The 26,530-nt window shown below is 41.1% G+C and overlaps 1 protein-coding gene across 1 annotated transcript in view; it reads right to left on the bottom strand.

Annotated features, from left to right (window-relative positions):
* Positions 1-25,290, bottom strand: part of ROBO1 (roundabout guidance receptor 1) — a 306,344-nt gene extending 281,054 nt beyond the window's left edge. The window contains exon 1 of the mRNA XM_065676377.1: positions 24,307-25,290. Coding sequence (XP_065532449.1) covers positions 24,307-24,361 — 55 coding nt within the window. The 5' untranslated portion in view covers positions 24,362-25,290. The remainder of the gene's footprint in view (positions 1-24,306) is intronic.
* Positions 25,291-26,530: the final 1,240 nt, after the last annotated feature.

The following is a 26,530-nucleotide window of genomic DNA, read 5'->3' on the forward strand; positions in this document are numbered from 1 at the left end:
GCCTGTTCCAGTGCTTGACAAGCCTTTCAGTGAAGAATTTTTTTCCTAGTATACAATCTAAGCCTCCCCTGGAGCAACTTGAGGTTCTCAACTCCTATCCCTTGTTACTTGGAAGAAAAGACTGACACCCACATTGCTACAACCTCCTTACGAGTAGTTGTACAGAGCAATAAGGTTCCCCCTGAGCCTTCTTTCCTCCAGACTAAACCCCAGTTCAAAGTAAGCCTTATTCTCCAGTCCCTTCACCAGCTCCATTGCCCTTCTCTGGCCCTGCTCCAGCACCTCAATGTCTCTCTTGAAGTGAGGGGCCCAGAACCAAACACATCATTTGAGGTGCAGCCTCACCAGTGCCCAGCACAGGGGAATGATCTCTACCCTGGCTCTGCTGTCACACTGGTGCTGATACAGGCTAGGATGCTGTCAGCCTTCTTGGCTGCCTGGGCACAAGCTGGCTTATATTCATAACTGATTATATTTTAAGTAATTGACTCTTAATTCTTAGACACTTTAAAATCTATCTGGTTTAATTCTCTGAATTTACATTCCAGAAAAGTTTGATGCCAACAGATATAAATGAGCCATTCTTAAGTGAACGGATTTGGAATCCTTCACAAACTCTGAAACACACTTGGTCAGCTTCTACAGAGAGCAAGTCCTGCAGGGGAAAAAACAGAACAAAACAGATTTGGAAATTAAAATACTACCACTGTAACACTATGTAACAGTGTAATACTATGATACTGTGTTATAGGACCTGATAAATTAAAGATACCTGGAATGTGATAGAACAGCTAAACATATTAGGAACAAAGTCACCTTTGTATTTCTGCAGAATTATGTATTAGCTATTAAATGGCATCCATCTGGCTAAGTTCAACAAGTACATATAAAATAATATCACTCTATCATAAATTTAAAACATATTTTAAAAATACATTTCCAGAATTATTCTCTGCCTCACTGTTGGTTCGCTGATTAAAATTATCTGTAGCAGTAATATTAAACAGCACTTTCAGTGGCAAGGAGCTGAAAGATTCACTTTTAATTCTCAGAAATACCTGGAACATTCAGAAAGTCTATCCCACTGCCCAACTTCATTTCTTCAATAAGGAATTTAACTGAAATAAGCAATAGTTGAATCTTGTTCTTGTAAGGTGGAGGCAGATGCTGAACACAACATCTGTCCTCAGAAAGAACAGATATTTAGTTCTAATAATTGTGGCTATTACCCATGTAAAAAGGAATGCATAAGCCAAACAAAGCCAAGGTTGTTCTTATCACAGGTAATGCGTATGCTGGGAAACTCCTTGGAAAACGGTCAAGATCTAAGAGCAAAAGTATTGTAATTTAATTACCCACAACAAAGCATTCCACCTGCCCAGCACAAACTCTGAGTCATACAGTTGCTGGTTTAATTATAAAAGATTCATTGGTTATAACTATGCCTCCACTGGCATGGCACATGTATCTTCAAGAACTTCTTCTCTTTGTTACTGTGCTACAAGAGAAAGCATTTCTGAAAGAATCCATAGGATACACTTGAAGACAGACAACAGCTCCTGGATGCAAGTACGCAGTCATGTTCAGATTAAGGAAGTCACCAAGACCTTAGCCTGATTGTAAGATCTAAGCCTTAGCAAGTAACGCATGCACAGAGAAAATATAATTTGTGAAATATCAGTGACACAAAGTTCCAAAAGTCCCTTTCTGCTACGATCTGTCATTAGAAAAAAAAGCTCATCTTTGCTCTTTCCTTGCAGATGGATCCTAAACTGTAAGCTGTAAACCACTACCACTCTGCACAAGGCTGTTTAATAAGAGATTCACAGTTTGAAATGATGGAACTATACAGATAATGTGGAACCACCATCACTTTTACAGTATTTTCCATTAAGTGTAATGGTGTACACATAATAATGCACAAGAATGCTATTTGCATTTACATAGTACTTTAATCAAAAAAAGGTGGTAACCAGTGTGTTCTCACAGCACACTCAAGCAAGGTAAAGAGGTAAGACATAGTGTGTAGATGCAGACGGTAGAGTGGTATTTCCTAAGGAAACCGTAGCATTACAATAGTGATGTGCCAGTGTCTCAAAGAACAGAAGGAATCAAACAAAAACACTTAGAAATGAGGATGGGAGGAGCAACTAGTTGCTTGTCATTATGCTTTGTTTTTTAAATGCCATTTTCTATTCTAATGGAACAGAAAACACATTTTACAAGCAACGTTCTCCTCTCTGAACCTTCCCAAACTACAATAAGCCGTTTAAATATACACAGAAAAAAAAATATGCCTTTTTTCCCTAATTATATATAAGCCTCCTTATTTTAATAACACTCTAAGAGTCTTCATATTTTTTGTTTAAGGATGAATATTTTCCCAGAGAAAAACATTCTCCCTTCTCTAGCATGTCTGAACTTGTAATGATGGAGACAGGCAGCAGTGAAGGATTAAAGGTTTGTCTAAAACAAGTTGCTGAAAATTGTCAAAACTATTGGCTATTTATGAGATGGATGAATGTGCTAAGAGAAAAAAAAAAATCACAACAGACTAATATTTGTATGCTATGCAGAGATTAATTTATTTCAAAGTAAGTAACCAGGTATCCTGCATGTAAAATACGGCAGTCTGTGATCTAGAAGAACACAGTAATCCTTCCACATATCTCAGAGAAGGAATGTGAAAGAGGACAAAGATTTTGGAAGGAAGAAATAGACACTTCACTGGCTTCAGACAATGAATCTTCTTTGAGTTTGGGATTTAATGACCCAAAAAATAATAATGTTCTCTATAGCTGGAACAGAACTACACCACAGTAGTAGTTACATACTATATTTAAGAAACATACCATATTATCTAGCAAACTCTGTTACTTAAATGTATTAAGAGCAATACATGTCTATGTTCAGAATATATGAAAATAACTCAATAGGATTTATTTCCTTTGTACAAAAAGCCTTTGGAGAAAGGAAACGGCAATGCAAGTGAAGAATACTGTTCAAGACACATAGATGAGCATCTGTATTCAACTACCAACAAAAAAAAGAAAACAACACCCAGAAAGGTAAAAAAAAGCAATACAGAGCAAGCTAGAACTTATGAAGGACTCAAAACTGACAATCAACCAATAACAGGCTATTTATGTACCTGTTCAAAAAATGCTACAAAACTTCAGCTACCTACCCTGAATTTTGCTGGCATTGAAAACTCCTGTTATACTAGATTAGCAATGTTAACTGTTCCCAAATCCAGTTCTCTCACAATTATGACACTTCCTGAAATGAGTGCACCAAAACCACTTGCCACATGGAGCCTCTGACTTGATTGCTCTAACAAGTACTTAGTGATTTTTTTGTGTGATTTTATCAAATTCACTGACTTAACTTTGAAGTCTATTCCCATGACAAACTGTTTTCAATTTCTAGGAAGCAAGGAAGGAGAGAAAGAGCTTATCTTTGGAAACTAACATTCTCTGCTTACAAGGTTTACTCCTTAAGACTGTTCAAAGAGGAAAAAAAGATGAAAAAAATATAAGCAAAATGGTTAAGATTTTACCACTGTAGTGATGATACCCAAATCCAGTGAGAGGAAAAATATTACTAGATAATTCTTCTCTTCCTGCTATTCCTAAAGTTGAAAAATGTCTCTATTTTTTTTGATGTTAAAAAAATCTGTAATGGTGTTGACTTCAATCACAATTATACTAGAAGCTATATGATTAATATTAACACATTTCAAGCAGGTCTGACACTTCCTGTAGAATTCTAAAATGATAACGTAGTAACAAAAACCAATACTTATAAAACAAGTAATAGAGTCTGTTAGCATTAGTTCTGCCTATTGTAAACCTAATGTTTACATGGTAGCACTCCTATCAGACAAACAATCTGACTCATATTCCCAACTATACCTTACCATGGAAAGAGTACTTGTAACATCTTAACAACTGAACGTCAGTACAGTTCCATATACTACATTTCAGCAGGGAAGATTTAAGTGAACATCTGATACTTCTCAACAATCTACTATAGGAGATAAATGTGTTGAGAGCAGATGAAGAATTCTATCAAATTCCTCCCCACCACTAATGAGTCACAAATTCAAATGTACATACATGCACACAAACCCAAGAAATGGAACTAGTGCTTCACTGTTAAAGTACACGTAAAATATTTATCACCAACACGACATTCCTTCAACCATGAGACTAAAATCACTTCCTTATGATGGCAAGATAATACTAGACAAAACTCCCTAATCTTCCCTTCTGGTTGCTGAATGCAGTCTTGTTCCAAGGCTACACCCCAAAAGGTAAAATATGATTTCAAAAAGCCGTATGTAGCTATTTGGGTAAAACTTGTTCTTCAGACTCGCTATTTTCTACATGCAGGAAGCATTTTCTTAAGAAATAAATACAGCTTCAGTAGCATCTACTTTTTATTGAATGCACATAATGAGAGCTGGCCAAGGGATCAACAGCCTAACACAGAGGCATTAATTAACTCAACTGCTCACTGCTTCCCAGACTACTATTGCTTCTGACAGTTGGGTGCTATGATCCTCTTCCACGGCTTTCATGGGCTACTAATTAGTAATTTCTTAATCCCATTAACACAAAAAACAACACAACATGACCACTAAAACCAACACAAAACCAACCAAACCTTAAGTTAGACTTTGCCATTGCATAAACAGGTTGCCATTTACACTGTCAAACCAAAAGAGCCTCATAAAAGCATCTTTACTTAGTCAATGCAAAACAAAAGTTAAGAAAAATCCTCCTTGATTAATCCTTCTAGATTCTAGCTAATTAAAACGTACAGAGTTCTTACATTATAGATCTGCTGGTACCCTGCACATTAACACAGTAGCAAGAAGCGGTGAATACATGAAGTGAATGGCTGCTGAAATGGACAGTTTCTAAAAGAACTAGTTAAAAACTCTGATCCCCTACTCAGCATCCAATTCATAAAGAAACTCCAATTTTGTTTCCATATTTTCCCAGAGTTTTTGCTCACTTATTACATATTTTTAAGTCTAGATGTATTTACAAGCCAGACATATTAATCTCTGAAACTGAGTCATATCCACGAAAATTGAGAAGCTGTACATGCAATCTTTCAGGTGTGCGCACATTACAGCACACCTTCTGACACTTTTGTTTCCTTTAGTTTAATTCACCCCCAGATACAACTATGTCTCTGCTATCCTGACTTTGTCTGCAGTGACACCAAAAACAAAGTTTAGAAGGCAGAGACTCCTGTCTGACACCTGCCCCAACACTGGGTATCATCCCTCAAGACTGTCAAGTCATTTCACTAAGAACAAATATTAGCCAAATTGCAATATTAATACTGACAATATTTAATAAATTCTTAAATAGAAGTGGCTTTTGATTCTACTTTATCCCCAAGGGCATCACTTCGTATTAGAAAAAAAAAAAAAACAAAAAACCCCAAAATAAAACTAACTCGGTATGCAACTTCAGAGTAAAATAGTTAAGTTCCTACACTACAATATATGTAAAGGCATAATTTTGCCTAACAGCTGCCAGGGAACCACGCACATTCCAAAACATACCAGATATATAATATCTGACTTTAAAAAGCACATGTGTATTTTAGAGACATACCTTAACATGTTCAAAGAAAAGTTAACTCAAGCTGTAATTAAAATAAATCCCTATAAGCAGGGTAGGGCAAGCAAGACGTCTGGACAGACTGCTTAAAAAAGAAAAATTTAAGCATTAAATGACAGAGCAAACACACAGCCAACCAAGTCAAACAGAGAAGCTTTCTGTTGCAATTGCTAAGGGACTCTTCATCAGGGATTGTAGCAATAGGACAAGGGGTAATGGGTTTAAAAAGGAGAAATTCAGGTTAGATGTAAGAAGTTCTTTACTGTGAGGGTGGTGAGACACTGGAATGGGTTGCCCAAGAAAGCTGTGAATGCTCCATCCCTGGCAGTGTTCAAGGCCAGGCTGGACAGAGCCTTGGGTGGCATGGTCCAGTGTGAGGTGACCCTGCCCATCACAGAGGGTTGGAACTGGATGGCCTTAGGGTCCTTTCCAACTCAAATCATCCTATGATTCTACATCAGGAAGGAAGGGACTGCTGAGGCAGTCCTGCATGCAAAGCTTGTTTCTGAATAACTAGCAGAAATGACATGTTGCTGAGGACCTATAACTAACCCTGTCTCCATCACCCTGAACATCACGCTTGCTGCATTAAACCACTTCTCAAACTGTTGACATAAATGTGCCTTCAAACCCCACTGACCTGGACCTAGAAAATTACTTCCTAATGGGCAGGCATGCAGCTTGGGGCAGACCTTTGGACCACTGCGGCTGCTGTCCAGCTGACACACACAAGGCAAGAGAATTCCTATGCTGCGAAGATGATGCCAAATAAAACAGGTACCTGTGCTGGAGCACGTATGCTCAATGGAGACCTGACTTACTCTGTTTGCAACCTCTGAGAATTTAAGAGGAGAGACCATGCTTAGGTCACCCTAAACACAAAACCACATATGATCCTCAGTCTCTTTATATATACAAAGCACATTACAGATCTTGTAAAAAGAAGATGGACGAACTGTTCTTTTCATTCAGCTGTCTTCCTTTACATCTTCTGAAGTCATACAGTTCGAAAATGAAACTTCCCAGCTACAAATGGCACCTAGTCTTACACAGTCAACCAGGATGCAACCATGCCTTCTGCCTGGGACTATCAACTGTTCACAGAAAAATAAACCCTAATGTGATGATACTTGATACCATCTGGAAATATCCAGAACACAGTCCAGGCTAAACTTTTCATTTGAAGTGCCCATGGATGGGGGAAAGCAGCAGAAATCCACAAGCTCTTGGTCAAGAGGTAGCATTGTCCATACAATAATTCTTTTATTTATTGCATATCTTCCATAATTATGTGTTTATAAACGTTTAAAAAGTAAACTATTGCCTTATTCCTGGAGCTATTTGATTACAAAAATAAGAAATACACATTTGTCGTAGTTTAAACCAATCCACACAGGTTGTCCACTCACCCCCCCCGACCCTCCCCACTCCCGGAGGGATGGGGAGGAAAATCAGGAGAATGTAACTCCCACGGGTTGAGATAAGAACAGCCCAGTAACTAAGGTATAACACAAACCACTGCTACTACCACCAATGATAATATTGATAAGAGAAAATAACAAGAGAATACGATACCACCGCCGAACGAGTTCGACCCCCCCGAAGAGCGAGAGCCTGCCCCTTCCGGGTAACTTCCAGTTCCCCCTCCGGGCATGACGTGCTATGGTAAGGAATACCTCTTTGGCTAGTTTGGGTCAGGTGTCCTGTCTCTGCTTCCTCCCGGCCTCCCTCGTCCCCAGCAGAGCATGAGACTCACAGAGTCCTTGGCCAGAATAAACATTACTTAGCAACAATTAAAAACAATCGGTATTATCAGCTCTCTGCCCAGGCTGGAAGTCAAAACACAGAGCTTGCACCAGCTACTAAGAAGGAGCAAAACGGCTCCTGGTAAACCCAGGACAACATTAAAGAGTAAGTATTTTATGTGGTTGCATCTAGTGTAAATGCAGAACAATTGGCATATGTCATGGTTTAAGCCCATCTGGTAACTCAGCACCACGCAGCCGCTCACTCACTCACCTCTTGTCTCTCCTGGGTGGGATGGGGAGAATTAAAATAATGTAAACTCTACGGGTTGAGATAAGAACAGTTTAATAACTAAAACAAAATATAGTGATAACAGAAAAATACGAACAGTAATGACAATAGGAAACAACAAGAGAAGAAATGAAAGCTCAGAAAAAACAAGTGACGCACAATATAATTGTTCACCCCACACTGACCAATACGCAGCCCGACCCGAGCAACAACTGGTCCCTTCTGGGTGACTGCCCCCAGTTTCTATACTGGGCATGACATGCTGTGGTATGGAATACCCCTTTGGCTGGTTTGGGTCAGGTGTCTCTTCTTCCTCCCAGCTTCTTGTGTCCCTCCTCACTGGCACATCAGACTGAAAAGTCCTTGATCAGGGTAAGTGCTACTGAGCAACTACAACATCAGCGTGTTATCAGCACTGCTCTCAGACTAAAGCCAGAACACAGCACTGCACCAGCTACTAGGAAGGAAATTAACTTACAGCTGAAATCAGGACAGTATGCAAAGCACTTCATGTAAGAAACTTCAATACTACCAAAGTACTGGTCAGCAAAGAGTTACAATTCAAACTGAACAAAATCAATTTCTTCAGTCCTGCAAACACCTACAACAATATCAAATCTAGGTAACCAACTCCATGCCATCATTTGGAAGGGTATAGTCTTAAGAGTCCCTGGGTAGTGCTGAAACATTAAGGACAACAAAAGTTGTTGAGAGAATCAACTGGCACTTTCTTTCCTCATTTAACTGCACACTCTTCCAATAGATATATATGGAGCACTAGACAGAAACAAGTGGGTTATTTTCCTCTTATTTGCACATATTTTTTAAGCAATGCACAGTAAAGTACTAAAAACACTTGACTCCTTTCTGAGACACAGTATCACTTGAGAACATTAGATTAAGAAACTCTAATGGCTTAGTTTCTCTGACATGCTTTTTTGAAGTCACCAGCTTTGTCATCTAGCTTGCTAAAAGGGCCACAATTTTCATTTGACCTCTCAGGCTATTACTTTTTGAATGACAGAGAATTTTTGGTTTTATCAGTATTGCAATTCTCTGTTACATATATCTGCATCTACAGGGTCCATGATGATCCAACTCTCTTTGCTGAAGTAGTTCTGAATAGAGCATGTGTCCTCAGAAGCACCACCAAAGGTTTAACTACTCTGTATCATGTTCCTTCTGCTATGTAAGAGTCTCAGCTAAACAAACACCAACTATAAGACAGCAAAATAAGCTGTTCTGGGGCAAAATACACTGTTTATTACATTTTCACTAGACATACCAGGACATCTGGGATACATGATGTCTCTATTCTGTGAATGGGGCAGGGCAAGCATTAGCAGTCTCCAGTAAAAGCAATCTTCAGCCTCCTCCACCAAGAATTCATGCTGAATGATGACTGACAGTTTTGTCGCCTATTCTTCAACTGAGCTCAGATAACCCACTCATTTTATCAGTAAAGAGAGGATCTGAAATGAGAAGCTCAAGTTCCTACTATCCCTTTATTTCCAAAGCAGCAACAGTTTACAAACTTATTGTTTGTGTGTAAAATCCTACCTGAAATAAACACAATCAGGACATAGGAATGTTAATTTCTTCCTCAGAAGACTGTGAGATGAAAATAAATACAAAACACCTAACTGATCTGAACTCCTCTTGTGGGATAAACACTCCTTTGCATTTGCCAGTTGCTCATCTACTTGGGCAGATTCTCAAGTGAAGTAAATTAACACCGGCTCATTGACTTCACTAAAACTACACTCATTTACAACAGTTAAAGCTGACCTACATGAAAGCAGCACTTCACACCAAGGAAGAGTTGCCTAATGGCAACCGAAGCCAGGAACTGCAGTGTGTTTCTTCAGTGCAACTTAATCATTAGGTTCAACGCCCATCTTACTCTCCTCTGGGGGTCTGCAGCCCTCCTTCTACAGCAGTGGTAGTGACAGCTCATACAACCAGCCATTTCTAACCGGTCAGCCCCAGTCAGCTCATAGTTAGCTGATGACTACACAAAGCCTGTGAAAGCCAGAGCAACTGCCCTTGAAACTTCTGGGAGGGAGTGGCGCCTGTGCTTGCCACACTAAGTTAAAGAACTCCGTTTTCAACTGAATTCTTAAGGCTTTTGCCAGCCATTCTCCTTTTAACAGTCAGAGATGTGTTCTATCTGGAGCGGGCAGTTCCTTCTGACTGGCGATGTACCATAATGAAAGGAGGCTCAACACAAAGAGTCAGAGATGAAGCAGGAGAAAGAAAGTAAGTTTATGTAATTCATAAGAGAGAACTGTTAGGATACCTCCACACCCTTGAATTGCTTTTCCACAATACATAAATGTAGGTCTGAATACATAATCCAAACCACTAATGAAGGGGAAAAAAACAACAACCAAACCCGACAACCACTAGAACTAAATAAAGATTTAATACACTTGGGGAGATATGCAGCTCTATTCAAAGAGGGAGGGAAGGATAAGCATGTGAGCAAGAGAAAATAATATTCAATAGATGTAACTAGAAATAAAAGTCCTAAGACAATGACTCATTTTGAGCTGGAGGCAAAACTGAGCAACTGCCTGCCTACAAATTTTAAGGAATAGGCTCTGGGAAAGCTAGAGAGATGTTACTGTGCAAAGTCTGACACCACAGGATCACTCAATAGCAATGGGCATCCCCAAGCAAGCGCAAATAGAAGCCTGTCCTCACCTTCCTCTCTTTGATATTCCCTGTTAATTGATTAAATGAGGATATAAAGGCTGCACTTAAGATTTTGATATCTAAGTGTTCCCTTGTTTTGCTTTTATTTGTTCCGGAGGGTGTTTGGGGGATGGCTTTTTTTTTTTTTTTGTTAATTATCTTATCCTTGTTAAATAAATTCTTATACTTATCAGGGCATGACATTGTTAGCATAAGACTAAGTGCAAAACCCTGACCTTTGTATTTCCATCATAACCTCAGAGAACAGAGCCCACACACCCTACCCAATTCCTACAACTTCAATTACGTTCAGCAAGGCTGCCAAGCTTTAAAGGTATCATTTACTGAGACCAAAAGCTGTTTATTTTTATTCCCGTTAAACACTTCCATTTTTATTCTATTTATACTTTTGCAGCCAGAAATGCTATCAGACTGGATCACTTCTTCAGATGCAGCTGAATGGCTTCTTACACTAGTACACAGCCCTATAAAAATCTACACCATTTAGAGCTTTATCTGATGCAAATGGAATCAATCACAGAAACTGAAAAAAGCTTCAAAATTGCTTGTCTCTCAAGAAATCTTTCAGAGGCCAGGGGAGCACACACAGACAGGAGACAGGGACAGGTCCTACCTGTCTCACTGCTTACAATTTTAACATCATGGATCAGGCTGATACCTTTAAAAGAAATTCCAGTCTTTCTGTGTAACTTCCCTGTCACTCAAAAACACCCATTCTCTTCCCACATATCACTGAACTTAAATTTTCAGGAATACAGCAAGACAGTGATTTTCATGAAAAGCGAGGTTAACTGATGCAACTTTAGGAATTACACAGAAGAAAAGCTTTAATACAGTAGGAAAGCTTTATTAGGGGTTTTATCTCAACAGGTTCTTCAACTTATTTCATGGCATATGAGAAAATCTACAAAAATGCATGCTAAAATTTGACCTCTAATAGTTTAAAGCCATTATCATTTAGTTTACCATTATCACTTAGTTCAAAGCCATTATCCTTTCATGTAGAAGATGAACAACCTAAATAAAAGTTGTATTAGAATCAGTTTATTTAATGAGACTTCTAAATTGAAATAAAAAGTAGGCAGTTTGAACTTTATGGCAAACTGCACAATCTTCACATTTTCTTTTCTGTACCAGAAGCTACTTGCTCACCAGGCATAAATGGGTAGAAAACAAGAGTTTCTTTGTTTGCATACGTTAACTTAAAGCTGTAAAAATCACTCAGCCAAACTTTCACCTTTAAACCTTAACCTGACTTGTAACAACATTTGTAGCCTCTAAAATTACACTGCATGCACCCAGACAGAGTTAATCACCCTTCACTTTTGAAGCATAGAATAATGATCTACCACTTAAACCTGAGCCCTTAAAAGCCTGAAGAAAAATATGCACCTATCTGTGTCTTAAATCAGGAGCGAAATAACAAAATCTAACTAGCATTGCCCAGTTGAGAAGGAAAACAAAACAAGACATACAACTTGTAGCTCACAAAAGTTGAAAATAAGGGCATTTAACATCTCCTCAGAGATGAAATTCATGCTTCTCAGCACATGCTATTGATCAGACACCTGGTACTGTTAGGAAAAAAGCCTAGTCACAGAGGAAAGCCTAGATTTATTTTTTCTGTAATTTAAAACTTGGAGGGGAGGTGGGGGGAGAATGAAAGTAAGTAGAGAGTTTGAAATCACATGTTCTAAAGGCTGATGAGCTTGTTATCATTTTAAATGGCTGGCACCATTCTTTCTTTAAAGAAGTGATCTGTGCTTAAGACTTTGTTTATAACATATTAAGGCTCCCTTCAAATACTGTGCCAGTAGGAATCAGACTGTATTCATTTGCAAACTTGAGCAATAGTTGAGTATTTTTTCTATCTAAAAAAATACCAGAACAATTTAAAACAAACTCTTAGATTTCTGTATTAAGACTTCTTTGAAAATCCCAACTAAATGCCACAGGAAAAGAAAAGGATATTGTACAGCACGTGAAAATTCAAAGGCAAGAGAAAATGCCTTGAAAAAGCTATCAGACATGCAAACAAACAAACAAAAATCAAACCAAGCAAACATGAGAAGCTAAGCTAAAATGAGTTTGGGTGTTAAAGAAGCAGGAGAATGACTGACTACCACAGGAAGACACCAACACAACACACAACAAATCCAACTTTGCAGGATTTTATTAGTCTTGTAACTTCCCCACTTTTTCAGTTTTGAAGTGACATTACTAAGCATCTCTCTTTTTCCCCCCACTATTAGGATTTTCTATGTCATATCACACAGTGGAAAAGTGCCACATAATGAGCCTTTGCAAGACAAACTAAAAATTGAAACTAGTACACTTCCTTTGACTTTAAGGGGCTGCAAATTCATCCAGGTTTTGTTTTTCTTCCTCGGGCCACAAAAGAAATGAGTTGCTGTTTCATTTGCATTAATAAAGAACAGGGAGCTATTTTTATTTTCTCTTTATTACTGCTTTAAAAAAAGGAATCTTCATTTTAAAACAAGTTTTAACAAGTATGTTACAGTCTGCACACATAATGCGCTGGGTGGAGTAAAAGCCCTCAGAAACACAGTGCACAGAGCCAATAATGGACTTGTCGCCAACACCCTGTGATTTCATGACTGCCAGAGCAAAAACAAATGCCACGTTCAGTTCGTTGCAAAGAAAATGATTCATTAACTTGATGTGGCTTTTTATTTGACCTGTGTAAGGTGAGTAAAATAAAATTTCATTTTATGAGATTTCAAATTGTCAGCTACAAGTCTCCAGGAATTGTGATGAAATGACCAAGTTAAATGACTAACGCTGCTTCATTCTAATTATTACTGGAGTGTAGGTCCCCATCAAGTTTTAGCTGTGAGGTTGTTGCTTTCCTCCCGAAATAAGGTAACAGGCAAAGGTAACAGGCAAACAAGACATAAATGTCTTCCTGTAAATTGATGGAAAATCAAATGTAAATTTCTGTTTCAAAGACAGAAGTATCAATCAATCAAGACACGATAATCTGAGTGCAGTCATTAAGCCAGTCTTTCTGGAAAAACAACTGACTTCATTGACATTTAAATAGCAGCTTCCAAAACCAAAAGAAATCATGGTTATCAGTCAAAATCAAACAACCACAGTATCTATCATCCTTTAGAGAAAAACAAAACAAAAGCTGCCTGTAGAAGTAACATTCAATCCTCTGGTCACAACATTAAAGCACTGGGACAACCTACATCTGCCAAACTACCTAGCTTGGCTGTCCCAGCAAAGGAAGAAAGTCCCCACCTGATACGGAGTATTTAGGGATGGGGGGTGGGGGGGATGGCAGTGGGAGGGAATTAAATAGTCTCATTCCACATTATGGTAATGGCTACCACATGAATATATAGAAGGGAAACAAGCAATCATTTAGCTTTAAAAAGTCTTTCCCTTATGCTGGACACCCCACACACCAAAACAGAAGAAAAAAAAAAACCCAAGAAAGACTGGAACAAGTGGGAAAAGAAGCAATCCAGAAGCAAAAAATGTTGTGAGCAGAGATTGTTCAGCAATGCAGTTTAGGAAACCTCAGCCCTTAGCTGGAAGAGATTAAAGCTGAATTCTATTTTAGTATCTGCGATAAACCCCAGTGGGATAATATCTTACTCTAGAAGGGCCTAGCTCCCTTTTATTTCCTACCCCTATGAATTTGCTGCAGAAAGGTCAACTGTTTTCAGCAATAATATCATAAATTATGCCACTATTTCTTTTTACAGTTCTAGAAAAAAAAAACACTTGAACACACACTTCACTGGTTTCTCTATTCCCTCTTCTAAATCTTGGAAGTAAACAGAAGTGTATTTATATCAGTACTATAATCCTCCTACGGAATGACAGCCTTTGAACATTTTGAACATTACTCCTGATATGATACCAAGCTACATTACCATTCAGGCCAGTAACTGCCAGAATCACGCTCGAGAAAAGTCAGAGTAAGTACTCTGTATGCCTCTGATCTTGTTTCGTTTTATACGTTTCAGGATTTTGCTTTCTCTACAGGCAACACAGATAAACACCCAGGAGTGACAGAGAAAACAGAAATAACTATTTTCTGAAGTTTTCTAAGCAGCAAAGTCCTCCTGAGCAAAACTACCCTGCACACTCCTTTCCCTTTCAAAGCTCCAATCGCTGCACGTGTATTTTAGAAGTCACAAAATGTTCCTCAGAACAACTGTTCAAGTTAATTTCTTAGTTTCTAAACTTAACCGCAGCCCTTAACAGATTTTCCTTCTATCAAAAGGTTATCTTCCCCTTTCTGTGGAGGTAAATAGTAGGAATGGTTCCTGTCTTCTGCTTTGCATCTAGGTTTACATTATTCCTTTTAATATTTAAGGGCTGTACAACATAAGCAATGGGTCTCATTAATCACTACTGAATGATTTAACCCAGCCATTCAGTTCCAGATGCCAGTCAGTGCTAGAGATATGCTAATTCCTTCCAAGCTTCACCTCCTTTTGCAGCTGAAACCATAATTTTCCACGTTGGTGGAGACAGGATTTCACTCCTTGCATGTGGCCTCCTGCCAATCACTTTTATGTCTGAGCAGTGGCACAGTGCAAGCTGCATTCCACAGTTACATCAGACACCTTTTCATTAAACCTGTTCATCATATACAGCCTCTGTCCTATGTCCTGCTGCTACAGCATTGTAGTCCCAAACTCTACCCTCTCCAGTGATGAGAACTGGTTCGGGTAACAAGAAGTAAAATAACTTGTTACTACTCTTGTTTTCTTTTCTCCTTGTTTTCTCACACTACTTTTTCCCTTTATCACCTCCTACCATTAAACACTTCAATTGTGAAGTATCTGTCAACTGCTGTACCTAGGGCATCAGTTATATTCCAAAACCAGAAAGTTGCACTGACAGAGTTGTTTTGCGAGTGGGAGGTGAGGGGGGGAAATCATTCAGAATGTGCAAATCCCAGTTCTGAACCTGCTCAGCATCCAAGAGATCTTCCATCACAAAGCTAGAGCAAGCACTGAATTTAACACCGGGTGCTAAGAGGTTTTGACAGAAGAATAAAAATAGTGACACTGCTGAACATTTGATCCAAACCCCATATTCTATGACCCTGTATTATGCACACACCACAATTACAGGCACAACCTATTTTTGGCTTTGGGGCTGCTATCCTTATCTTGGGCTTACATGATTGGGCTTCTTTGACCCATCAGATGCCTAGGTTGAAAAGTCTGGTTTTGACTGATGTTAGTGCACTACATGTTAGTACAGAGCACTACAAAAAGTGACAAGTTGAGAAGATTCTACTCATTTGGTTGGCTCCTCACCCTACACAGGGCTACAGAAGTACATGAAAACCCAAAGCTATGCAGCTTTTTTTCTTCAGTTAATTGGCTCGTAAGGAAATGTTCACCACAATCTCAATTTTCAGACGGGCTATATACTCACAACAATCCGTAAACATTCACAACTGAAGATGGAGTCAAATGCTTTATGCAATGTAATATAAACACTAGAATCAAGAGTGTCAAAAGGCACTACTGATATTAAGTGGCTTCAAATTTAGGATGTAGTTCCCAACTTCAACAACTCACAACACCCTGGAGTACAAAAATCTGAGTTTTAGTGTTTAATGAAAATCAAGCCCCTCTTTAAAGCATGTCCACCTGGTCACCGTCAAACTCCCATTTCTTTCCCCTTCTTCCCCTACTTCCAAGACAGGAACGTTCATCCCATGCACATCTTTAGGCCCACTTATATGCCTGGCCATATATTGTATCTTAATTTCTAAGATGATAAAACCTTAATATACTGTTAATGCTACTGTAGACACAAACAGTAACATTGAAGTCCTATACAGGAATTCAAAATCATGAACTGGTTTATATGCCTAATCTTCAATGTAAAGGCAGTTAAGCAATTAGATAAGAGGCAATATAACTAACCCAGAATGTAAAATAAATATCTTGCCTGAGGATATGCAAATTTTAGAACACACAAGAATGCCAGCCAAGCAAGTTTTATTGTAATACTGGCATTAAACACTTCAACAGTACTAAAAAAATCACAATTCTGATTTACGTACAAGACAGTAAAAGGAGTAGAAGACAAAGACTACAAAATCGAGTAACTTCAGAAGTACACACACTATACAGTTATCTTGCATGGCTGTGACAGATGACTTCAGGTCTCACCGGCTGGAAACCAACCCCCACTATACCTTGCAGTGCACATCTGAGAAGGCAGTTTTTCCAAAACTGAGTTTATCCAACTGCTAATTCACTATGCAAGACAAACAAAATAAAATACTAAGATTTTAAATCCAGAGCTAAGCACAGGCTTGTCAGCTTTACACATCTTTAATCTACAGTAAGGAGTGTTCGTATTATTTTAATCATTCTCTATATTAGCATTAGACTTAAGGTAATGCAACACCATATTGAGCAAATACATGCCAACAGAAAAGGGCAGCTTGAATAATTCTGCATATCTAACTATGCATTTCTTATGTATTTCATGACTGCAGCAGAAAACATGCTTGCTTTCTGGTTTAAAAAAATATTCATACCATTTCAATAATACCATATTCAAATAGCCATTTTGGTCTAAGCTGAATTTATAATAAGCATATAATGTATTTCATTTACAGTGATTTACTTAAATGTAAATAAACATTTAACATGGTACAGAAAGCCCTATGGCCCTCTAAACACCTAAAGTCTGGTGGCAGAAAACAAAAGGTAAATGGGAATACATTGTAGAATTTACATCTAGCACCAGTCAGCAAACTCACAGAGGTACTCTTCTCTTGTTTAGATATGGAATCCAATTGTTTATTATGGAACTTCTTTGAAAGCAAAGTAAGAAAGAAGTCTTCAGCAACATATTTACTATTTGGTGAAAGTATACATGCCAATACAAGCATTCTATATATGTCAACATTCTGACTGAGAAGATAAATAACTCGGATGTCTTTATAGAAAATATGTTTTTACACACTAGCTGTATAAAGTTTATATTAACAAATATATATCCCTAAAGGTAAAAGCCAAACATGTTAAAAACAAGTTGGAAGATAACAAAAAAATGCTATTGCTGTTGCCAAAATCTACATATTGAACATCTACATGAAGTAGATGGTGAAGTGCATGCCCGAGTTATACTACCAAGGCCTTCATTCCTCCTGCAGCAACACAGTGGCATAATTTCACTAAAAGCTAGATGGAAAGGTGCTCAAGTTCTGCGTAGTTTTTCAGATAGTGGCACTTGGAGCAACCATGAGGAAGCTTGAAGACCTGAAATGCACTTCTCACAATGAAGCAAAGCTGCTTTTTAAACTTTTGAAACATGTAGATTTAAATAAAGATCAGCAAATACATTTTCTGCTGTTTGATTGTAGACCCTACTTCCTAATTTCCAAAGTTTCTGGAAAACCAATTAACACTAAAATTACTTCCCACTAAAAAAGGTTTCCTACTCCCCTTCTCAGCACAGAGTCTGCCTGCTTTCGGTAAGGCCACCTTGAGGATGTACCATTCAATAAACTATTCTGTCTTCAGAAAAAGAGAATCAACTTTTCTCTGTTCACAGGTGTGAACGGAGCATTCCGCATCTTCCCCTTAACAGCAGCTGCTCATATGACAAGTAGGCTCTAAATGAAAAGACTAGCCTGCCACCATTTACGAATCACATTATTGTCAATTTATCTATTTTGGTTCCATCAGTCATAGTCTGGCACACATGAACACCCACCAGCCTTGGTCAGAAACCTTCCTAAGCTTCAGAACAAAAGGAGCATGGAAAATATCTACAAATCTCAGAGAACCCTAGAATAGTTCTCAGTGTTTGATAGCATTTACAATTCCTTAGTTGTTCATATACTCCTTCACTTTCCCACTAAAAACAGTTTTCTCACTTTACAGTCTGTTTCTTGACATGTCTCTTGAAAATACTTTCCTTAAGCCTCTATTCATTGTTATACTGAAGTGTAGGACATCTCCCCTACTACTTGTACTTGAAACAGATACTTCAGAAATGCTAACAAATGCTTGCTTACCAATTCTTCTGGCTGACTTTGTGCTGTCGTTTCAATATCAATTAAAACATATATATTCCTGGTCTGAAAGGCCTACCCTTGGACCTCTTAGTTAAGTATTCCAAAACCGTATCTTATCATTTTTGTGGGTAAATCTGGGTAGATGCAGAGTTTTCCTAATGACATCATTGTGTCAACTAACAAAGAAATTATGACATCCAAAATTAAACACCATCTTATTTCAAAAAAGCTTACCATCATCTTCAGGGAAAGGTAACTTTCAGTACCTGCCCTAAGTCTTTCAGTATTCTCATTATTAGCTGTTTAAAAATCAAACCTCAGAAACACAATACGGCAACTGAAAAACAGGATTCTGCACATCTGACTGAAAACTGATCATTATCAGCTTCCCAACTGCTCCTCTTTTTCACCTACAGAGACTTTCCACAGTACTAATTCTCAATTGAACAAGTTCAATGTAGCTGGCTGCCTTCTACAGCCAGAACCATAGAACGGTTCGGGTTGTAAGGGACCTTAAAGCTCATCCAGTTCAAAACCCCTGCCATGGACACGGACGCCTTCTACTATAGCAGGCTGCTCTAAGCCCCATTCAACCTGGCCTTGAACACTGCCAGGGATGGGCAGGCACAGCTTCTCTGGGCACCCTGTGCCAGCACCTCAGCACCCTGATAGTAAAGAATTTTTTCCTAATACCTAATCTAAGTCTACCCTCTTTCATCTTAAATATCTGCAGAACAAAACACTGGTTCTCATAAGACAGTTTCTTTCTTCATATAAAATATCCTTCTACCCACAGCACTTTAGTGCTGATTTAAAGCTGACCCAACCACTGGCCAAGAGGCATCAGCACATGTGTGAAACATGCAATTATAGTTAAACAGCGTTAGTACCTTTGTAGGTAATCCTAAAAAAGGTATGAAGATAAGGTATAAACTAGTAAATTATCTGCCCTTAAAAGCACCTCCGACTTTCAAGATACTTAAGAAGAGTATTTCTTTGTAGCTGTATTCTCACCTTTTGGTCAAGTTTCTAGTCACAAACAGGGAAATACTCTTATTTTCCCTGTTTACACAATTTATTGGACTTCAAATACACCTCAGTCGCTACTTCAGTTATTTCACTATTTACTTTGCAATTTTATGAAGAGGCACTCGGGTGAAAAGTTAAGGCAGGTTATCACCACCAAACAAGATTATATAGCAGAATACACAAATAAAATGTGTCAGGACCTCAGCACATAAAATTCTTAAGTGTCCTTTAGTTTGCTTGGAAAGAGCAAGGTTCCTACTAACTTCCTGACCCCAAAATAACCTCAGAATATTAACAGGTATTGACAACAAAAGCCTTGTTCCTCACCATTCAACTACACAAAAAAAATCCCAACAAATTCACAACAATAACTTGTACATTGACTGGTTTTAGCTATGAAAGAGAAGTCTTTCGAAGAAGAATCTACACCAGCTACCATGACACCAAGGCAAGTGACCGTTATTCACATAACACATTTAATGACCGCAAAAATAACGAACTGTAGAAGTTGAGCAAGTGACTGCACTTGCAAGCTCCAGCATATTATTAAACTAATTAGACAAAGCTATCCCCATATGAGACATAATGTTACACTTGTTTAGGATTGTGAAACAAAACTCCAGTTATTCAGGACCAAAACCAGTATTAACTGAGAGAGAGAATAGGTTCTCAGATTCTTAAGTACAGCAGATTTCTTCTGTCTTGAATGTCTGAATATTTTCTCTTTCTCATAAAAGTAAGATTAGTTTTGATCCCACATTGGAAGTCTTTGGGCATCACTTTGAAATCATTTCACATGAAAACATCATTTTGGTATGCATAATGTCAAATATTAACGCGATAAACAAAGCTGCTACCTATGTATTACTAACTTCTAATAAATATTTGTGAAGGTCCATCTATCTTTGTAGATCCAATCAGGGTCTTTAACCTGCAGACTCTGGGCATGAGATTCAGGAGTATCCTTCACATTAATTCATGTTTTCTGATAAAATCTTACAGACTGTACACTGTGATCCTCCAAAGTTCAATACCCTGAACACTACAGCTGATCCCTGCTAATGGAAATACTGGGTTGCTTCAGGACAATGACATGGCACTACACAAAACAGAAGCAAGAAAACATTTGACAACCAATGCTGACTGCAGCAGACCAAAAGTCAGCTTAAGAGTTCTTCTGTTTGAACATGTATCCAAATTAATCACTAAGCTTTATTAAAATGTGTCTCTAGTGGAAAGGTAACAAAACCCACACAAATGCAAGTTGAAAAAAAAAAAAAAAGTTTTATCTCCACAGATACTATCAACACTCACAAGTACAAGTGGTTCTGAATCAAACACCTGGATAGCTGGAGAATATTCCATCACTAGTAAGGTATTACCAATTTCATAGCACGTGGTTATTTCTTTCCCATCATGAAGTTCTCAAACACAATGGGTGTCCAGCTTCTTCAGCAGCTGACTCTATCTTTCTTAAACACTTACAATAGAACTGCAACAGTACACAATGCATTACAATAGGTGAAAAACAGCTGAGTTTTATGTTTTCTTGGGTGGCTTATTAGCTTTACAGATTATGCACTTAGTCATCCATAATCCTTTGAATCAGTGCACAATATTTTATCAAATCTCTCATTTTATTTACTTTTAGAAAATACAGAAAAAGAGCAAAACCATTTCCTGATATACTCACATGCTGCATGAAGGGAAGTTTCCCTCCTTCAGCACAAACTTATGAGACAAACAAAACATCTCAAAGAAACGGCTAATTTATTTACTCCAATAGGTAGGCTAGCCAGCTGGAAAGGACTCTGGGGACGCTCCACGGACACCCTTAAACTATTAACCGCCAGAAGATAACTCTCCCATGAAGAAGGAATACAAGAGACAATTTTGCCCTCCACTGGCTAGAACTATCACTAGAAACCATGCCTGCCTTGCTGCTGTCAGAACTGCCTATTTCACACTGCATGAAAAGCCCTCTTGAGCGAATGTAACAATCCCATTTGAAGCACAGTAATTAGCACAGGGTATCACGAACAGGAGAGGGGAGAAACATTTTGAGCAGGTGGGAATCAGCAAGGCAATGAAATACCTTGTAGAAATATAAAGATTTCTGTGGAGGGCTCAGAAAAATCAAACAATAACATATTTAGCCTTGAGAATTGTTAGAGCAGTGAATATGTATGTGGAAAACCAGAACCTTGACATTCCTATTCCTAGCAAAAGCATTCTGCATATTACTGTCCAGATAACTGAAAAAAATTATTTTCCAAACATACTAATTTGATGCTGCTGTTTCTTAGGGGTGGAAAAATGAAAACTATGGATTCTGAAGGAAAGACTGCCTCAAAATGGAGGAAAATGGGCAGAATGCACGTAAATACTCAAGAAAACAGGATACCAGAGATGTACCCCTTAAAGCAATTTTTATCTTTATGCAAAGAAGCATTGAAATTACATTGGGAAAATAAGGGAGGAAAGCTGCTATATTCCAACACTCAAAATAATTCAAATTTAAATTTATGCAACACTTATTAACCACAGCCTTAGATGAAAGAAGGTACTTCAAAGGATTGCACAGAGGCAACACCAAGGTAAAAATTAGGGGGTTTAAATTCTAAGTGGTTTACCAATTACTGTTTTAACAAACACTAACCCACTTACCTTTCTATTATTAAGATTTCCCTCCTCCCCATCCCCCAATTATTTCCCACCTCTCATCAGAAGTTTCTAACACCCCATTTAGAATGTGGCCACACAAACCCTTGATTCAGTATTGGGTGCAAGTGAGGGAAGTGAAACCCTTTAGTGGAAAAGGGAGGAAAGGATCAATCAACTTGCAAGCAGATCAGCTGTCAGTAGAACTCAAAGGATTTCAGTGTGGAAACTGCTGTAGATGACTCCTGTCCTTCCTCCTGCACTGCAGCCATCTGCCCTCAGATTTCATCCTGCCAAAGGTTTCTGGCATCTCCATTGTTCTGGACAGAAGACTGACTACTTGATCACACTCTAGCTGTGGCAAAAGAGTAACCCCTCTGGTGAAGGAGCTGGAAAATGTTATTCTCTGGTATCTGTCTCTATCTTTGTTACTCACTTTGCTTACATGGCAAAAATAAAAACCTCCATGAAAAAATACCATGGCATTGTTTTTTTTTTTTTTTTTTGCATCCAACTCAGCTGGAATCAACATTATTTAAAGGGAACATCCCCATTCTGAGGGGGAAAGACACACAAACAAACAACTTACATCAATCTTACTCTATTGAGCATTTATGCGAGAAATAGATGACAGAATTAAAAAAAGAAAGCCCAACAACCAAACTGTTTCTTAACTTATATTTTAGGATACCCCAGTACAGAACTGAATTACAGAGTACACTGTCTGTGAAGTCAACTTTTCCAAGGTGGGGACGACTAGGTTTACAAACAGCAAATCACTGAAAAGGCTTTCCCATTCCAGTTGTTTCATCCATTAGATAAAGCAGGCAATACAGAGAAAAACAAATGAAAAATGGCATGCCTGACGCAATCAAAAGTGAACAGGGTTAGACTTATTCTCTTTTAAAGGAGAGATGCAAAGCTTTCCATACTCAAAGCCACAAGAAGCAAACCTATGACCTAACAGCAGAAACTTAATAGTTAAATTTATTATATAATCTAGAAACAGACCCAAGTTATTGCATTCGGTGACATAATTAAGACTTAAAGCTTCAGGCAGCATACTTAACTCTTTCAAAAACTTCATTCATTCATTCATTCATTTACTGACCAGGTGTCTCAAACAACCACAACTTTAATGACTCAAAGGGGTCCTCAGAAAACCCGTAACAATCAATTAAGGCAGAAAAGTTAACACCCAAGCTAACCGTTACTATAACACACAGTTTTACTGCATTTACCCCTAGCTTAACGTTCGACAAAAGTCCTTGTTGGCAAAGGGAAGGAATACTGCAAGCAGACAGATCCGGCCTCCTGAGAGCAACAGGAAGCTTCTGCAGGAACAAGCCCGAACACCCGCAGCACCTCCAGGCGTACCCCCGCCGGTCCGCACGGACTCCGCACCCCGGCCCGCAGCCCTCCACCCACCACAGCGAGACAGGGGCTGCTCACATGGAGCAAGACCAGCAGCACCCCATTAGTGCGGCCCTATCTCGAACCCACAGGATGCCCCAGCAGACACAAGCCCCACACCAACACTGACCAATACCCATCCATCCCCACCGCCTCCTCAGCGCTCACTCCCACTTATCACGCTAGCGCTTCACCCTCCACACACGTGGGTACACTTTAACCGCCAAGGTGAAGCAGAACCTGTCCCCAAACGCCCCGTTCTCCCACCACCGTTCTCCCCACCCGTGGAGGGCTTAACCCCTTCACGCGCGGCTGGGAGACCGGCCATTAACAGACCGCCTGAAATAGGGCGCGCAGTACCTGCGGCCTCCCCCCGGCACGGCACCCGTGAGGAGCCCCCCCCGAGCAGAAGGCTCAATCCGCCTCCCGCAGGAGGACGGGGTCGCTCCCCGCCGTGCCCTCAATGCCGGGGCCGGTCACTAGCCGCGCTTAAAGCAAGCGACCCAGCGAGGGGGCGAGCCGCGACAGCCTCAGCCCCGGCGCCGCGCACCCAGCCCCGGGCACCGCAGAGGGGCTACGGCCGGCGGCAGCTCCCGGCACCGCGCCCGGGACAAACGCGGTGCGGGCGCTCGGTGGGTGGAAATCCAGCTTTCTTCCCCAGGAATGAAGAGGAGCAAAGGGGCGCGGAGGGGCCGGCTAGTGCATCGCCCCCCTTGGCAAACCGGGGCGAGCAGCCTCGCCTCCGACTGCCCTAAGCGTGGTGGTTACCTGAGGTGAGACATATGAATCCAAAGAGGTAAAAGTGAGCAAACTCCGCGATCATTGTCCTCGGGTGGCGCCTGCAAGCAGTCTCATGCCAGAAGAGCGGGGGGAGAAGCGGAGAGCCCCCAGTTGTAATTCCACAGAAGCTTAGCGCCAGCGAGGCTTCCTAATCCCGCCGGACTCCCCGGGCGACCCCCTCGGGGGAGGGCGCTGTCAGCTCCGCGGGGCTCCAGCAGCGCGCCAGCTCCGGCCGGCCTCCCCTCTGCGGGCCCGGGCTTCCCTTAGCGGCGCCTTGACACTTCCCAGGACCATCCACAGCGACAGGAGAAAACAAAAGATCCTCGAGATCCCGCAGCCTTGCTCCGCCGCCTCCCGATCACAAGTTGCTGCTCCAGCCCGGGACGTTGCTCTCGGTGCCGGGGACGCGCCGGTAGCGGAACGCAGCCGGGACGGGTACGGACCGGCCACCGCCGCCCTCCACGAACGCGAGAGGCGGGCAGGGGAGCGCTCCCGACAAAGTGCCCCGCCAAGTCACTGGGCACCGGGCGGCAGAGCGGCGGCAGCCCCCGCTCCCATGACGGGGGAAGGAGGCGGGCGCGTCGGGGGCCGCGGCGGAGCCCGGCCGCAGTCAGGCGGGGCGGCGGGCAGGGGAGCCCCGGCGGCAGCCCCTCGCCCTGCCCAGCATCGCCGCCGCCCCCTGCACGCGGGAATCCCAATCCCCAGCCCCTGGAGGAGGGCGCAAGGAGCGGGGGGTGAAGGAGGGAAGAAAGGGGAGAAAGCGAGAGAGGGCGAGCGAAACTTCCCCGGGCCAACGCCCCCAGCCGCACACCCACCCCGCCCGCCCTCGGTGCGGCGGCAGCGGGCGGAGGAGGAGCAGCGGCCGCTCTTGCCTTCCCCCGCTGGGGCAGGGGCGCACGAGCCAGGCGGGGCCGAGCCCGCCGCGCCTGAACTTTCTGGTGTCACGTCGAGCCGCCCGCGGCCGCCGCGGGTTTCCCCTTCCCCCTGCCGGCTGCCGCCGCCGCCGCGGCAGGTCTTGTGCCGCCTCGGGACACCTTAAAGGAGCCGCACCTACACGGGCTGAGCTGCAGGGCTTGGGGAAGAGAGCCCGGGCTGAGGCGGGGTAGCATCAGTCACAGGGGAAGTTGAGCTTCCTCCCCTGAAAGCAAGCGAACAAGAAGACAAACAGCCCCGGCTCGGGTCTCCGGAACCCCAAGTCCCAGGTGGAAAATGGCGGGGCACGTGTTGAGGCCGTCTTCGAGGTTACGGACCCGCTGTCCAGGCGATTCTGCACTGTTGGGTACCCGCTCACCATCGCGGCGTGGGTCACGTTAGGCCGGGCCACAGCTCGCCTTTCCCCGCATGGTTTACCCAAGTGTTTTCCTTTCCTGTGCCATAAGGGTCAGTGGCACTAGCAAGCAGCACTGTGTGCAGGTACAGTACTGTCCAGCGTTCCCAGTGGAGCAAGGGGACAGTGGTTCGCACAATTAATCCCATTTGCAAGGCATGAATCCAACCTCTGGGACAAGTGGCCTCAAACCCTCACTTCTGCTGTTGGGTGCATGGACAAACGTTGTGTGGAACCACACGCAGGTCTAACAGCTCCATATGGTCGTGTCAGCCTTACCTCCTCCCAGGAGAGGTAGTGGTGGGGCAAAAAGGCTTAACACTAGGTGGAAAGGGAAGGTGGACATTGTCCTGGTTTTGGCTGGGATGGAAGCCAAAGAAAGACTGCTATCATGTAAGTCAGATATAGAGCAGCACTACCACCTCACAGCAACCCTCCACCTATTCCTGGGTTTCATTCATTAAGCTATGAGGATTGAATGAGATGTAAGAAGAAATTTAATTTCCAAGAAACATGTTGAATATATTAACCCCGTTGCAAGTGAGCCTTTTCTTGCAGTGGGAATAATAGAACTACAGAGAAAGAACCTTCCTTTGCTCCCTGTCTCAGGATTTATACACACCCCACATTGTTATCAGCCAGACAGGTTTGGTTGCTTTGGTTGCCACCATCGATTACACTGCAGTCACACTGCCATGCCATTGTGTTTGGCCCATTTTGCCTCCCTTGGGGTGGCACTGGGCAAACTCTGGCTTAAAGTCCACAAACATAAATGTCCTGTGGGTTGCACTGTATCAATTTCAGTCCGTTTTTATGTGAGATCTGTAAAGACAAATTTTCAATAACATAAACCATAAGTGGTTTACATTTGAAAAGGAAGCTCCT

This window comes from Lathamus discolor, chromosome 4, assembly GCF_037157495.1.
Source record: "Lathamus discolor isolate bLatDis1 chromosome 4, bLatDis1.hap1, whole genome shotgun sequence".
Lineage (NCBI taxonomy): Eukaryota > Metazoa > Chordata > Aves > Psittaciformes > Psittacidae > Lathamus > Lathamus discolor.